Source organism: Arachis hypogaea, chromosome 9 (assembly GCF_003086295.3).
Source record: "Arachis hypogaea cultivar Tifrunner chromosome 9, arahy.Tifrunner.gnm2.J5K5, whole genome shotgun sequence".
Classification (NCBI taxonomy): Eukaryota; Viridiplantae; Streptophyta; class Magnoliopsida; order Fabales; family Fabaceae; genus Arachis; species Arachis hypogaea.
The window spans coordinates 111,723,677-111,741,929 of NC_092044.1; the positions used below are offsets into that span (position 1 = coordinate 111,723,677).

Sequence of the window (18,253 nt, forward strand, 5' to 3'; positions counted from 1 at the left end):
AGTGCCTTCGGCATCCATGTGATGTGCAATAAAATCACTATAAGAAGTGGTAGCGGTAATGTCATATTGTTGCCTAGTTGCATGGTGGAAGTACAGTCTAGAAGATTTATCGGAAGTCTTGTAATAGCGGCTACATCCAAAAAAGACATACCAATCATCCACAAGGAAGGTGGAAATTGTTGGTAGTCCTATTCTAGAAACAAGTGACTGCTCCGATCATCCACGGCAGTGTTGAAGGTGAAAAGTGGGAAAGGCTCAGTAGTTCCTGAATCCCCAGAGCCCCCAGTCAGCGTTCTTTGTAGAGGCAAGGTGTTGATACCAGGCCGTGAAATCGGATCCTCGAGGATTAATCTTTGGATTATTTCTGAAAGGTTTCTGATTAATGAAGAACGAGATATCGAGGGCTTGGTTAATCAACAAATCTTCCTCTTGAGCACTAGGAAAGAAAGGTAATTTTTTGTTCGTCCTTTCCAGGGATTCGACAGGCCCAAGGAAACAATGGGTATCTTCCCCTACTGTGAAAGGATTAAGATTCTGGTATTAATTTGAAGCTGTGGGTCGTCAATGACTTCATCATTGACTTGATTCAGTATATGAAGGACTGGTGGTGCTACCATGGGACCTTTACCCTTGTCTTGAATAGCAACATGAGAAGAATAAGTGGCCATTGCGGAACAGATAGAAAGGAAGTTTTGAAAGGTTAAGGTTACGCAAGAGAGATTGATGCAAGAAGAATTCAGAAATCAAGGGTTTAAGAAAAATTGAATAAGGGCAAAAATGTCGAATTGAAAGGAAATATTGTAGCCGTTATTGCAGAAAGAATGTGAAAAGAGGTAACTTTGCAAAGAAGGCAAAGTAGTGGAAAGAGAAAGCGTAAGTCTCGGAAAACGTGTCGAGTGGATCAGTATTAATGGGAAGTTAAATTGTAATTATTGCTAATTTAAGAGATTGAAATTTGAATTTGGATTAACTGTTTCATCTTCCAATAATGTTATCAAAAGTAAACACATTAATCTAATGGGGCAATTTGTTAATCAAAAAATATTTTTGATTAAAGAAAGTTAATTCAAAGTAGTGAAGAAGTCGAAGATATAAGTAGTTGTCGAAACGATGCACATGCAAGTATTGGTTGGAGATATCCAATAGAGGTTCGATTTCAAAATACTTTATTAAATCGGACAGGTCCAGGTGGGTAAGTATTCGAGACAAGTAATCGAACAAGATATTCAAATAAGCGGATCAAGCAGTTATAATAGTGGAGGAGTTGAAGGCTTTTACCACATGAGGAATTTATGACCGAATGTTTATTAGCCAAAAGGGCGGGAACGGTTAGTAAGGAGTGCACATAGAAGACTGTACCTTGTAATTAATTGTTAGTTACAGAAGTAGATTATAAATACTAGAAATTTTTATAGAATAAGGGTTGGAACTTTAACTCAGAAAACACTCAAGCACACTCACATCCTCAGCAAATTCCTGAGTCTGCGATCGAGTCTCTTTTCTGTAGGGTTACTTCCATGTTTTTACTTTTTCAATTTATCTTCCTGTAAACTTTATTTTTCAAGCAACTTTATCTTTCAAGCATTTCTTTAATTTCAATGTTCAATTTATATTTCAGCATCTTTAAGTTTCATATCAAAGCCCTTTGACTCAGTCGAAGGTACTTTACTGCTTTCTTTTAATTTCAACGCAAACGCTTTCGATTCATTCATATTCTTTTTCGAATTTATGGTTTTAAACTTCCTTTATTCTTTTACAAACTTTAATTTATTTTTATTTTCAATATCCGTCTAATCGAAGACACTTTGATGCACTTTTAGAAAATTGGTACCTGCAAAGAGGGATAGGTTTCGCTCTCATATCATTAGATATCAAACCACCATCGATTTACTAAAAATTGACAAAATAAATCTATTTGTTTATATATATATATATATATATATATATATATATATATATATATATATTATGTATGTATGTATGTTTGTATAAAGAAAAAATATATCTTTGATTTTCTAAAAAAAAGTCGACGTAATTTTCAGTAAAAAATTTATAGAGAAAATTTCAATTCCCTCTCCTGCGAGATGCTAAAATGACACTTTCTTCTCCTCTATTTTATGAATGTACATTTTTTTCCTTCTAACTCTTAAAAAACCTCCTCTTTAATCTATTTTAAATTTTTTGTGTTAACTAATATTAACTTTATCCATTTTTTGAGAAAAAATAAATTATTTTTGAAAAAAATACCCATTAGCAAAAATTTTATTTTTTATCATTAAATTTTGCTTACCAAAATATTCTTTAATAAATTATTTTTTTATTGATTAAATTATATTTTTACTAAAATATTTTAAAAAAAAATAATAATTAAATTATTTTTTCTAAGATACCTATCCTTCAATAATTTGTTAATTATTAAATTGTGATTTTATAAAAAATTTTGTTAACAAATATTTTTATATTTTACTATTAAATTTTTTATATCAATATATATTATTTTAACAATAAAAAAATATTACTACTGTTAATATGTATAAGAATTAATATATATTGATATTGAAAAATAATCTTACTGAAATTTTTTATTTAATGTTAAAATAATATATATAGATATCGAAAAATTAATAGTAAAATATAAAAAAATTGTTAACGAAAATTTTGGTAAAATTATAATTTAATAATTAAAAAAATTATTGAAGGAAATTTTAGAAAAAAATAATATAATTATTAATTTTTAAAAAAAATATAATTTAATCAATAAAAAAATAATTTATTAAAGATATTTTGGTAAACAAAATTTAACGGTAAAAAATAAAATTTTTGTTAATAGGTACTTTCATAAAAATAATTTATTTTTCTTAAAAAATGAATAAAGTTAACATTAGTTAATACAAAAAAATTAAAATGAATTAAAAAAAATTTAAAAATTAAAAAAATATATATATTTATAAAATAAAAAATATCATTTTAACATCTCTTAAAAAAAATTCTCTCAAATTTATATTACATAAATATATGTTTAAAGTAGTAGAATGTTCTCGTTATTAAAATAGGCAGTCGAAAATGTAACATTCTGATCACAAAACTGTTATATATTCATTCATTTTTCATTAGCCAAAGTCCAGTCCAATCTCTCTATGATAAGGTCCGAACCGCCTTTTTTATTAGACCATGTGTGTAACCCCTTCCTACCATTCCCAAGTCCATGAGACCATTTTCATCAATGAAATTAATAAATTCAGAAATTGATGACCAGGATTTTAGGCCTCCGCCCATCTGCTCTTGCTGGCTAATTATTGCATTAAAATTACCAATAATCACATTACCTTGCAACTGTTGAATGACTTCTGAAATAAACCCAAATATTATTTAGTTAAGTGAATATTGCACACTTTAATAGTTTTATAAAGTTAACTATTGATGAAATATTTGCAGATTAAAAAATTACTAATTCCACCAAAATTGGACTTTATAACTTAAAGTCATATTTTAAAAATTATTTAGCTCTAGTAATTAATTACCAAATTTCAAAAGAATATGTGCTGATGTACTTCATGTTTTTATTTAAATTTTTAGTGACAAAAAGATGTTATGTAATTGACAAATAACTTTAAAATAATATACTATTTATTATTATGAACTACATTCTGCAGTATTTGTTACTACTTTCATATATTTATTTATTTATTAAGTTATTAAATTATAAATGCTAATCTAGAGAACATTGATTGAAGATCCTAAAAGTTAAAAAATTTATGAAACGTTAAGGAATGAATGAAAATACATTAATTAAGTTTAGTTATAAAGTTTATTCTTGTAAGTTTATTTTTTAATTATATCTTATTATTGCCCATTTTATTTTATTATCAAGAACCAATTAGTAATTATATTTAATCTAATTATAATCAGTAATTAAAACAATAAGAATATAAGAACATAAGTTGTATTAGCTAATCATCCGTGGTAATTAACAAAAATGAATATTTTCAATTTATTTTTTAATTATTTTATAAAATGTGATCTTCTATTATTTTGTTTCGGAGAAGGAGTATAAGATGAGAAATTATCATTTATAAAATAATTGAAAAAAAATAGGGCGAATCACAATAATAAATCAAGAGAGTAAAATTTTACACAAATCTGCCAAACCAAAATCTGTTTCGTGAATCCACCAATGCACATTTATATGTAATTCGAACTAGCCTGATTCGAATTCCATTTCTACATAATTCGAACCAATTTGGTTCGAATTATACACAAACACATGCACACACTAATTCGAACCAACTTGGTTCGAATTATACACTTATTAAAAAAATTAATAATTTAAAAATAAAAAATATATATTTTATTTTATACATTAAAAAAAAGCTAACAAAATATTTAATTATGATACTTCTTTAAAATATTAATGAGCTATCAATTCGAATTTCATACAATACTCTTTTGTCTATTTTTAATAACTCATGGATATTTTTTAATAAATTTTTTAATAAATTTATTTAAATTATACTACAAAAAATATTTGATCATATGCAAAACGATTTAAAAAAATGGCTTAAAAAATGTTAGGAGTACTATAAAAATTTGTAATATCCTAATGACTTAGGACATTAAAGAAATATTCTACATAGTCAATAATAATTTAGAAATTAAAAAAAATATTTTTATCATGTATTTACCTAAATCACTAGAATATTACAAACTTTTATAGTACTCATAACATCTTTTAAGCCATTTTTTTAAAATTATTTTGTATAGAATAAAATATTTTTTAATTATTTTATATGGAATAAAATATTTTCTTTCATTTCTAAATTTTTATTGACTATGTAGAGTATTTTATTTAAAATTTGAGTACATGCATGTATTTATCTAAGTTATTAGAATGTTACAAATTTTTATAGTACTCTTAACATTTTTTAAGAATTTTTTTTAAATTATTTTGCATAGGATCAAATATTTTTTGTAGTATAATTTAAATAAATTTATTAAAAAATTTTATTAAAAAATATTTATGAGCTATTAAAAATAGACAAAAGAGTATTGTATGGAATTCGAATTGATAGCTAATTAATATTTTAAAGAAGTCTCGTAATTAAATATTTTGTTAGCTTTTTTGTAATGTATAAAATAAAATATATATATTTTTTAATTTTTAAATTATTAATTTGAGCAATGCTAGGGGTCAGTAACTTTTGTGATTGTTAGCCATTAACTAGCCATCAATAATGATTTGATGGTATGAGATTGGTGTGAGATTTCATCCAATGACTTACCTTTTTTTGCTGGTTACATGCTGGCCAAAATTCAATAGAATTGCTGGCCCCTAGATTTTTCCTATTAATTTTTTTAATAAGTGTATAATTCGAACTAAGCTGGTTCGAATTAGTGTGTGCATATGTTTGTGTATAATTCGAACCAAGTTGGTTCGAATTATGTAGAAATGGAGTTTGAATCAGGCTGGTTCGAACTACATATAAATGTGCATTGGTGGATTCACGAAGCAGATTTTAATTTTACAGATTTATGTAAAATTTTACTCGCCTTAACTTATTTTAATTTTTAACCCAAAAAAATATATTAAAGGATTCATTCCCACAATTAACACATTAATTTGCCTTTTTGATTAAAAAACAGGAAAACACATTAAAATATATTAGCATTAATTTGGGTTAAGGTTGTGAAAGCAATGATTGTGTCCAAATGCATTGCATGGGCATTGCAAATCTCACGACGTCCTACTACCTACCTCCACTGACATTCCAATTCATTTGATTATTCCATGCCCCTATAAAGATTTCATTTATGAAAAATAATTTAGAATTATAATTTATCCTTCTAATTATTTTTTAAAGTTTTTTTTAATGAGTTATAACTCAAATGACATAGTCTTTTTATACTCATCTATGAAGTCGCGAGTTTGAGTCCCTCTATCTTTAATAAAAAAAAGTTTTTAATATTTTTATCTTTTTGTGATATGTGTTTAAGAAAGTATATTTTTATTGCTTTAAAATTAAAGGACATAATGATAATTTTATCACTTTTAAAGATTTAATTACTAAAATAATTATATTGTACCAATATTAAAAATCAAGCATACTAAGAATTCATAAAATGAATAATAGTGTTGACTTGACTACATTCATATATAAAAAAAATGCATCAATTATTAATAAAAAAAAGAGAAGACAAATCTCAATGTGATAAGTAAGGACAAAAAAAGTCCAATGATTATCAAAATTCGAATTTATTGAGTTATATTTAAATTAAATTAGATTTGTTGTTAGAATTTATCAAAAAATTTGATTTGGTTTAATTTATTTAGTAGTATTTTTAAGAGTTTAAAATTTAAATTAAATTTGATCTAATCTAATAAAATCTAATCTGATTTAAATTAATAATCATATCTTTAAGTATTTAATATTTAAATCAAATACGATCAAATCTAATAAAATTAAATATGATTTAAATTAATTAAAATAAATTTTAGAATTATATCTTTTATTTAGTTTCAAATTTTATGAGAAGATTTGGTCTTCATCACTGAGAATAATATATTAGGAAACTATTTAAATATTTTTGTAAGATAATTTGTACAATTTTTTGTGAATAATTTTATGAGTATCTTATACACGTTTTTTTATGTATATTCAAGTGAGGTGTGTAACACTGTCACTGTCAGAATATCACACTTTCGGTTGCGCCACTTTGATAGCAAGAAGTATTACGACGATATCATATACTTAACAATAAAATTAAATAGGAGTCTTTGATTCGAGACCGTATCGCTATTTTTTTTTTAAAATTGGAAAAATACTTTATCAATTATATCTGTATTTTCTTTCTGGTTGTAAGGGTGATAGGACACTTATTCTCTCTAATGGTGACAAGGCACATAATCCCTCTAATAGTGACAGGGTACGTATTTTCTCTAATGATATTAATGCACAACATAGAGATAGTGTCCGGGTTAGCTACCAGACATGTCAGATTTGACTATATAACTGACAAATGATCTCATTAGCCATAGGACAGATATGCATCATATGCATTTGGATGCTTTGTCTGAGTTTGAATTAGTTTTGGTTTGCCTAACTGCTTAACTGTCTTTAACTGCTATCTGAGTTACTTGCTGTAACTGCTATCTATACCCGTTTTTCTTGTCTATTTTGTCTGTGTTTATTATGGTGTGATACTTTTGAGATTGAATTTTGGTTGAAGGTTTTGGTAGGCTTAGAGAAGGAGGGTTGAATATATGCCTTCCTTTTAAGTTGTTGTTATGACCTTTTAAAACAAATTTTTAATTCTGATTCTGTTTGTACTCAGCAGCAGAAATTTATGAGACAATTTATTTTTGTCTCATAAATATTAGAAAACAGAACACAGCAGAAAAGAGAAAAGCTAACACCAGCATGTATCCTAGTTCGGTTGCCTTGTACTATGCAACCTACGTCCAGTCTCCTCCACAACAATGGAGGAATTTCCACTATAGTTAAAAGTATTACATACACCAATTTCACACTCAAGTTCTAACCTAACTTGACATTGGCTATGCTAATACCTAACTCTTCACTCTTAGTGCTAACCCAACTAAGAAAGGGATACCTTACAGGTACAAGATACAAGACATAGACATACCTAAAGAAATCAGAAAATAACTCTAGGCTTTTCTCTCAAGTGTATCACTCAGCCTTTTTCCACTCATGGCTTTGACTTGAGCTCTCTCACTATGTCTTTTCTCACAATAAATTACAGAAAGATAAATATAGAAAAGTACATCACAATCTGTAAAACATGAAGAAGATTGACTTCATCAGCAGCCTCTTTGCTATGTGCAAAACCAGATTTGCAAACCTCAGATTAAGTTCTTCAGTATTGGCCGAATGCTTCTTTGAAAGAAAGCATTATCCAAGTAGAGGAACTTATTCATAGAACACAACTCACCAAACTCTGGTTTTCTCTCCTTGCTTCTGAATGAGCAGAAAGTCTTCTTTTATCTCCTTGCATGTTGCTTGGTTGCTCTCCCTAGGTCAACTTCTTGAGCCTTGAACTTCACCAACCCAGCCTTTCACTTTTTTCCAGTAATCCTCAAAATGGGACTTTGCTTATGACTTTTCCATCTTGACCGAAAGCCTCAATATAGCAACCACAACAAGTCTTCCAATGGTAAATCAGATCTCAACCTTTGAAAACCAACTTGGTCCCCAAGATTCATTTGAGACCGTAGATACACAGCAGATTAGAGTAGAAATTAACTTTCTCTTGTAACCCATTTTTGGAATGGCTGAGTGTTGGGAAGAAGAGAAGAAAATGAGATGCATATAGAAGGAAATGAAAATCACCTTTAGCTTCTGACCTCTTCTTAATATAGATTGATGATGGGTGATTAGACTTCTATCATTTGCTTAATCTTCTCTTTCTTGCTTCTTCGGTAAATAGCTTAGGGAAAAAGCTCTCTCTTTCTTTTTCTGAGTTCTGACCAAGAGGGGATAGGTTAACGTTGCTTTTAGGTGAGAGCAAAATGGAAGAGTTTGAATGAGAGAGGCAACCGGGCTTGGATCGGATATTTTTCATTCAGTCCATTGCCTTGTATTCTTTGTTTCTTTTGGGCTTAGTTTACATTTTAGCCCACCAGCCTTGTTTATATGTTTCTCTCATTCACTTGGGCTGCTGCTGTATTATATTTATTTTTGGCCTGCAACATATCATCATAAATAATTAGCAACATGTAATTATTAATACTCAACACTAATTATTTATTTTGGTTTAGTAAAGTATGAAAATATCAAGCTGGTTCAGCATAGGCTTATTGAACCTATGTTTGGAACAGGTTGGTCATTCATACTGTTAGAAAATTTTTAAGATTTTTTTATAAGAAAAGTGAGTTTTGAATTTTAAGATACCTAACTGATTTTTTTAAAAAGGTTTTGAATTTTTGAGTAGTTAAACCGTCAGTTTTTAAAAGATTCACAAGACATCGATAATCACTGAGCTTGAAAATAGATTTCTCTTTAAATATCTTCTTATGACAATTCTGAAATTCCATGGTGAGACCGTGTGGTTAAGTTCTTACCCCCTTACAGATTTATCTTTTCAGGATATGGATGACGAGACTCACGAATAGTTGTATTATGTTTTGCTTATTCGATATTGTTGTTTTAGTTATTATTTATTTATCCCTCACCATCAATATTATATTTTTGTAAAAGGGATCTGAATTGTATGTTTTGTATGTATACTAAATTCATAAGCTACTTATGTATAAAGTGTTGTATATACGTACGTGTTTGTTGGTTTGCAAGATAAAGTATTTTTTTAGTTTTTTCAAAGAAAACAGTGATACGATTTTGAGTCAAATGCTTCTATTTTATTATTAAGTATATGAAGTCGTCGTAATACTTCTTGCTATCAGAGTGGCACAGTCAAAAAGCATGACATTCTAATAGTAAGGGTGTTACAAAGTGAATAATTTGTTTTTATTATTGTACAAAAAAATTGAAAGATCTAGTCTATAGTAACTCTTAATATTAGTTCCTTTAGTTTTGTCTTTTTTTATCTAGGTTGTTAAATACATATTCTTTAAAAGTCTAATAAAAAAAATTCTTTCCATAACTTAGGTTGTTAAAAATAAATTTCTTAAAAATCTAATAAAAAAATTATCTATTCACTTTCTATTTTTGTTTTTTTGTTTTCGTTGTGTCTTTTATTCTTTTTTTTTCCCTTATCGTTTAGGACTTCTAATGATCACTCTTCAAATAGTAAGTTGTTATCAAAATTATTAGAGACTAGAGTTATATAAAAATTTAAAAACAGAATATATGACTCATTCATATATTTATTCACTTATTATTATAGATAAAATGTGATCTTTTTATGGTAATAGTTATATATGTATAATAAATTTCAAATTATTAGGTAAAATAGATTATATATATATTACGTATACACTAAAATTAGTTATCAAAATCAATAATTAGTATAAAATATATATTGGAATATAAATATACATTGAAAATAAATTAAACTATATATATATATATATATATATATATATATATATTTATGCACAAATACATTGGTAACTATTTTTAGTGGTTGATTCTAATGTACAAATAATATTTTTGAATAAAAGAAAGTGGAAGAGTGTGGCTATAACAAATAACATCTATTGTGTAAAGTGAATCACATAGATATAACTGCATGATAACAAAGGTGATATGAATGAGGTGAGACTATGAAATTAGAAGGGTTAAGTATTTTTTTTTTTCATGTCTTGAGTCAAAATTAAAATCATTTTTAACTTTTTTTTTATTAAAATCATCCTTAACGTTACAAAATGTTATAAATTCATTCTTTTGTCTATAAACGACATTTTTCGAACCATTTTATCCTTAAACAAAAAAAAAACCTTCCCTCGCCACTAACCCTTTGTATCATTATCACCGTCGCTATACATCTCCTTCTCTCTCACCGCCACCCCCACCCCCATTACCCTTTTTTTGTCGTGGGTTAAGGCTGATACAAGCTCAACCCGAAGAAGCTGTGTGAGATGCACTCGACCCGAACGACGCGCTCTCTCTATCTTTGGCGATGATCCATGGTTGATGCTTCACTGTGATGCCGTTTGAAGCTCCGCCGTCGGTCACTGCTATCCACTCTTTTTGCTACTTGAATCTCCATCATTTTTTGTCTTTACAACTTCAACCCCTTTCGCAGAAGGCAACGATGCTGTGTCATAGAACCTTTTTTGCCCGATTTTGATGGATCAGGTTGGATCTCTCTCGACAGAACCAAACCGATCATCCACAGGAGATGGCGACTTTGACAACATCATCAATGGCAGAAGTCAGTCAATTTTTTTTGCCACTAGATCCTCCTTGACCCGCATTTCCTCCTTTGATTCGAAATTGCTCGTTCATCTTTAATCACCATCTTCCTTTTCAAGTATGTGATGTGCTACTCATTCCTGATAGCTTTGAAAAAAACAAATAAATGAGAGTAGAAAATGAAAAGATTGATTTACGGATATTAGGGGGATTTTACTTCTAGCAATTGAGAACATCAGGGTTAAGAGATTGATCTAGAAGGTTTGAAATAATGTGGATGTGGCCTTTGACAGTGGCGATCGTAGACAGTGGTGTAGGAGAGGAGAGAAGGGTCATGGTGGGCAGTGAGAAGGTCACCGTGGTGGACGGCAGTGAAGAGGCCATGCTCGTGGTTGCCTTCTTTGCAATATGAGAGAGAAAGAGAAGGGTGCGTGTAGTGATCAAGGTTGCGAGAACTGAACCGGTCAATAAACCAATGAGGTTATTGGTTCAATAATTTATTGGTTCGACCGGGGTTCAACTGGTTTAATTAAATATTAAATAAAATTATTAAAAAACATAAAAATAATTTTAAATATATAAATTCAATAATTTCTAACTTAATAAAATTTAAAATTTTACATAATAAATTATCCATAACTTAATATTAGAGATTCACAAACAACTTCAAACATCAAAGTTTATAACTAAACAACTTCATAGATCATTAAGAAAGAGAAATATAGTCATACTAAGAAACCCAAAAGAATATTTAAATTGACATGGTTTGTGTACATATCATCTAACAATACTTAAATTGTGGCTATAAAGTATAAATAGATTGAATGATACTATTCAAAATAAAGATATATTTGGAGAAAAAGAATTGTATGTGCAATCAATTAGGCAAATTAAATTTAAAATTCATATTAAAATAAAATTATAACAAAAACAATTACATGTATGCATCAGGTGGAAAAGATTTGTTAGACCAACCTCTTGGTGTGCTGTATGTTTGAACTTCTCAGTTTGTTTTGCCAAGCGAATCTTTTTCAACACATATCTACCAGCCATTGAAGAAATCATGAAAAAAAAAGAATAACAAATTGGACTTCACAGTCTAACTACTACTAAATTGATACAGTTTCTCACATAATTCTAACAATTAAAAACACCAAAATCTAAAAACAGAAACAAAGAGTTAAAAAAATGAAACTTTATTTGTTGGATTGTCCATTATATAAATAAAAATCAATCTCCTTCCCTTTATGTTGCATGGTTTGGCAGTTCACATCATAGCTACAGGAATAAAACAACCGAACTCGAAGAAAATATTGAATTTTTGTTCATGGGGTTGTCCAATTTTTCACTGAAAAAATGATCTTCATTCTTTTCTAAGTGTTCATACTGCATTGTTTGAAGAAAAACAAAAAGATAAACAGTGGCTTTTGTGTGTTCTCACCTCTTCTTCTCAGACTTGTGAAGAACCAGAAAATCAGAACCAAATGCTCCTCTTCCAATTTGTTCTATCACCTCATAAAATCATAAACAAATAAATAATCCAGTAACCAAAATCATGAAGCAGCAAACAAATAAATCATGAACAGATAACAAATAAATCAAAATCTTGAATCCAGCAAAAAAATAAATCAGAAAATCATGCACAGAAAATTAGAGGACAGCGAGGAGGAATAAGTGAATAACAGAGAATTACTTACCGGCGGCGAGTAACGGCGACGAAAGAGGAGGCGAGTTCGGCGACGAAAGAGGACGCGGTAGTGGTTGCGGTGCCTTTGCCGTCGCTGCTCGATGGTGGGATGTGGTGGCAATGGCGATGGAATGCTCGATTGGTGGCGATGGCGGTGGGCTGCGAAAAGAGGCGAGCTCGGCGACGAAAGAGGACGCAGTGGTGGTTGCGGTGCCTTTGCCATCTCTGCTCGATGGCGGGATGCAGTGGCGATGGTGACGGACTGCTCGATTAGCGGCGATGGCGGTGGGCTGCGAAAAGAGGAGAGATTATTGATGTGGGTGCTGGGGTGATTACTGATTAGGGTTCAGCTTGTCTACGTTTGTTTAGCCTTTCCTTTCTTTTCTTTTTTTTTATAGAGGCAAAACGACACCGTTTAGGGGTTATACTTGCAAACCAAAAACTCGCTAAAAAATCGGACGATTCTGTCGGTTCATCGATTAACGCCAGTTCAATCAGTTTTTTACCGATTTTTTGCCAAGCGGCTTTTAGCCTTACCCGGATCGGTTAGATATCGGTTTCCGATTAATCCGGTTGAACTGGCCAATCCAGTTTGATTTTCAGAACCATGGTAGTGATTGTGATTGTGATGCAGGGGTTAGTGGTGAAGGAAGGTTTTTTTTTTGTTTAAGATAAAAATAGTTCGAAAAATATTATTTATAGATAAAAGAATGATCTTATAATGTTTTGTAATATTGAATATGATTTTAATAAAAAAATGTTAGGGACAATTTTGATTTTGACCCAAAATTTAAAGACGAAAAAAGTACTTAACTCAAATTAGAATGATATGAATAGTTAGCATGGTAAAATCATTTGGAAGAAAATCAAAACAAGGCAAATATAACTTTTAGAGTGCTCAATAACGTATGAATAAAAATTTATTTATGTTTTGTCATGTAATTTTAATTTATTTATTTGAGGGTCTATTATTATAGCTTATTAGTTGTTACTTTTTTTTAAATATTTTAGTATGATGTATATTTTATTTAATTTGTGTTTATCTTTGATAACATTGTTAAAAGAGATAATTCACAAATTGAATTCTTTCTCTCCAACTTTAAATCTGTAGCAACTATTTAAAAAATTCAAATTATTTTTTATTTTCTGTAATTATTCTCATTAAAATTACTTACAGAAGTCTAATTGGCGGCGGTGCAACACGACAGTTGCAAGGTGATATTCTTCCAATCTTAATTGTTTTTAAGGCCAATTTTTTTTAAATTGATTTAGGGTTGGTGAATCACTTAAATAGTAGATAATTTAGTGTTTAATAAATTTATGAGGATGTTTGTGACATAAATAATTTTTGAGAGCGTATTGTAGGAGAAGAATTTTTTTATTTATTTATAAAAGTATAATTCAGATTTTGTTAGATAGACAATAATTTTTGTGAACAATTTGAATAATGGCCTTTAAAATTGATTCAATAAAGTAAAAACACATTACACTCCCAAATTATCCACCTAAATCTTAATATTAAGATAATCATTCTCATACCTAATGAATTGAACATCCGATATATCCATTGTTCACATTGTTTAGTATTTTCATTATCTACCTATACTTTTTCATTCGATAAACACTCTTCTATTCAATATGTGCGTGTTTCACGCTATTTTAGAATATCAAAATAAAAAAAAAGTATTAGGGGCAACAATTTTTGTAATTTGTAGTCACCAAGTAGCAATGAATGATGTTTTTAATTGTGTAAGATTTCATTTAATAGTGTGAAATTACTCACTTTTGTTTTACTGGTTACATGTTGGTCAGAATTTAATAAAGTTACTGGCTCTCTAAACTTTTTCATAAAAAATTGCATTTGAAACATGGATTAAGATTTCAAAAAAATTATATGAAGACAACAAAAAAAATATCTATTATAGTTAAAATATAATAAAGTAAATACAATAATAGAATAAAATATTAACTAATTGTAAGTAAAAAACTAGTAAAATTAATGTAAAAAGACGAAAATTGTTCATGTCAAAATTCTGAATTTGCTTGTTAAATATTTTATCCAGAAACTGTTGAATAGGCTAAGCTAGAATATGAAGTGCACACAATCCTACTTTTTCCCTTTACATTAACTCCCTACTATATACTCCACACAATTGAGATTTTCAGAATCTCTTAATTCAGAAGTAATTTTAATGCTAACTCTAAAGGCGTCCTACCTTTTGCCAACTGTGTGTTATCAAATGGTAGGATATCTATGCAAAAACACCTATAAATTAAAGCCCTCACCCTCATTTATAATTATCTTATTACATACATTGCCAAATACACTTAATTAGTCATATATCATTTTTTTTTCTTCTCTAGTAAGCTAGATCATTCTCTTGACCATGTCTACTGCTAGGAAAAGCCGTGGTCGCCAAAAGATTGAGATGAAGAAGATGAGCAATGAGAGCAACCTTCAAGTCACATTTTCCAAGCGCCGTGGTGGATTGTTTAACAAAGCTAGTGAACTTTGCACTCTGTGTGGTGCTGAAGTGGCAATCATCGTGTTTTCCCCAGGACAGAAGGTCTTCTCCTTTGGCCACCCAAGCGTTCAAACAATCATAGATCGTTACCTCATGCATGCGTCCATGCATAACTCTGGCACCATGCAGTTCATCGAGGCCCAGCGAAGTGCTAGTGTGTGTGAGCTGAACGAACAGCTCACACGAATTAGCAACCAACTGGATGTCGAGAAAAAACGTAGCGATGAACTAAGCCGCCTTCAGAAAACTGTCATGACACAGTTCTGGTGGGCTTTGTCCATTGAAAATATGGACAAGACCCAACTCAACCAACTGAAGGCGGCTTTAGAAAAACTCAAGAAGAGTGTTATGTATTATGCTGAAAAGCTCCATATTCAAGGCATTGTTGCTAACCCTCCTCAGCCACTCCTTGGTTTGCCATCTTCAAGTGATGTGGTGCATCACCAACCTCCTTTCCCACCACCAACTCATCATGTGCCTCAACTATTTGCGTCCCATATTCGTCAACCTCTGATGCTTAACGGCGAAAACCGTTTGATGCATAATCCCATGTTTGCTGATTGGAGCATGTTGCACCAACATGGTTTTAACATCAACACTGGTATGGGAGGGTTTGGAAATATGGGTGGATTGTTTTGAATTTCTATTATTCATAACAATAAATATTATAAGTACTACTTTTACTTATATTTTTTTTGTATACCTTCTTTTTTTTGTATTAAAAGTGATTAGTATAAAACTTATCCTTTATAATATGAATAGAAGATATACAAAAAAGATATATACAAAAAAGTGATACAGATATCATTTCTTTCTTCTAGTTTATGTTAATTTTTTTTAGCTTATGTAGAAAATAAGTCTAATTAGTTTCATGTTTGTTACATGGATATAGGACCTATTATTAGGGTTTAGGATTCATCTCATCTTAGCAAGCTAGCTAGCTAATTGGTCTTGAACCATATATCTTCATGTATTGTTGATTGTGGCTATCATTTCTATTTTAATTTTCAGTTGCGATATTGTTGCTCTATATGTATACTATTCTTGTTGTGGTTAAAATAAATTAAAGGTCATCTTTTATTAATAATGTTTTCCATATCCTTTAATTTTGCAATAAGTTTTAAGTCCATCAAAAGTCCTCAATATATGATGAGAGAATTAGAAAAATAAGAGTTTTGTGGAATTGATGAAATATTTAAAATTTTTTAGTTTCAAATGATAAAACTCATAAATAAATTTAAATTACCAAATTACCATTAAAAAGTAACCCTTCAATTGGGGAAATAAGATAAATTAGATAAAATTATATTATAACCTATCAATTTGACAGACTTAAAAAGTTTTTTTTTTAAATTACTGTACACAATATTCGCACACAATATATTGAAAGCTCTTTTTCAACCGCTAAAGATCGGAGTTGGTGTAATTTTTTAGGAGGCAAACATATATTATCAAGCAAAAATTTAGGGGTCAGTAATTTCATTAAATTTTCGCCAGCATATAACTAGTAAAAAATAGAGTTATTGGATAGAATTTCACACAAATCTCACACTATTAAAATCATCATTAATAATTATTTAATAGCTACAAATTTCAAAAGTTGCTGAACCCTAATACTCCTCTTTTATCAATAACCAATTCAGTTTCAATACCTTTCTTATCAGGGCTTCAACAGGGGGGAGATCAGTTGCGGAGTAGGAAGGGGTGCGACTTGATAACAGGGGAAAGAGCGCCGGGGGATCAGTTGCTGAGTAAGAAGGGGTGCGACTGAGTCAAGTTGGATTGGTTTAGTGGTTAATTTACTAGTTTGTTTAAGTGAGTGTCGGGAGTTTGAACTCCATTTTATGTATGCAGCAATTCATTGATCAGCAATTCATTGGTCGACAATAAATTCTTAAATAGAATTCTAATTTGCGATGGATTAATTTTTATCTTACAGCTAGACTAAGAAATACCGTTAAAAAAAAAACTATTGTGGGTCATGACCTTCTAGTATTTTCAAACTTGATTATATATTATATGATGTCTCAGTATTTGACAATGTATATTACATTCTAGTGGTTGATTGATGATATTATTAATTTATTATACTACAAATATATATGGGTACGGTTCAAACTCCACTTGTTACACTTTATATTCATTTTATTCATCAATGAATCTAAATTTTTTTTGTTGTTCTTTCTATTTTTTTCTTAACTTTTATAACATCTATCTATTATCAATTTATCATATAAAAAATACTTTAATTTTTATAACAATTTCTACCTGAATATAATAAAAAAATATATTCATAAATTTAAATTATATTAATATTTATTTTTTTATAATATTAAAATCAGAACATACTAAATAAATTATTTATTAATATGAATATATTTTATATATTGTATTTACTAATTTATTTTAAATGCATATATTAAAAGTATTAGTGAAACTATGATCTATATTATTCATGCTATATCTTTATAATAATAAAGGACAAAAATGAGAGTTTTGTGCGAAAAAACTTTGATATAAATCAGTTTTTTAAAATTAATTTAGTTATGAATGATATTAAAATATGAAATTCTTATTTTTTTTGGTAAAACTTTCGATTTTAATATGATACTTGAAAATTTTTAATTAAAAATAATAAAAATCCAATATCACTAAATATATAACACAATATTTAATTTATACAGTTTTTTATTTTTGACCCTTCATAAGGTTTTTGGATTTGCCACTAAATCCAATGAAATATATAGCACTAAAAACTTGATTAATGAATCATACCAAAAAAAAAGGACAACCACAAGTCCTAAATTAAATTAATCAATTTTTATCAACCATATATATATTATTCAATAAAACTAAAAATATCCAAAATATAAACCAATAAGAATTAGATTAATAGTCAAATTAGTGTCTAAGATAATTAGTTTTTTAAATTTACTCTTAAAAGATTTTATCAATCAAATTGATCTTTCAAAAATTATAAATTAATTATTTTTGTTCTTCAATCACTCATCAATTAATAGTTTTTGACAACGATTGATGATATGTAATGTTAACTCACATCATACATGACACATAGTATGTCCAATTAGACGCTGGATAAATATATTTATAGAAATTTATCAATTTAGTGTTGTTAGATTATATTAAGATTATGCTTTATATAATTAAAAAATGAACTAAATTGATAGATTTTCATAAAAAATTTGTTCAAC

The 18,253-nt window shown here is 28.9% G+C and overlaps 1 protein-coding gene across 1 annotated transcript; it reads left to right on the plus strand.

The window, feature by feature from the left end:
• Window positions 1-14,903: 14,903 nt before the first annotated feature.
• Window positions 14,904-15,680, plus strand: LOC112709519 (agamous-like MADS-box protein AGL62). Its single transcript, XM_025761402.3, has one exon. The coding sequence runs from the start codon at window positions 14,904-14,906 to the stop codon at window positions 15,678-15,680; it is 777 nt and encodes a 258-aa protein (XP_025617187.1).
• The last annotated feature ends 2,573 nt before the right edge of the window (window positions 15,681-18,253 follow it).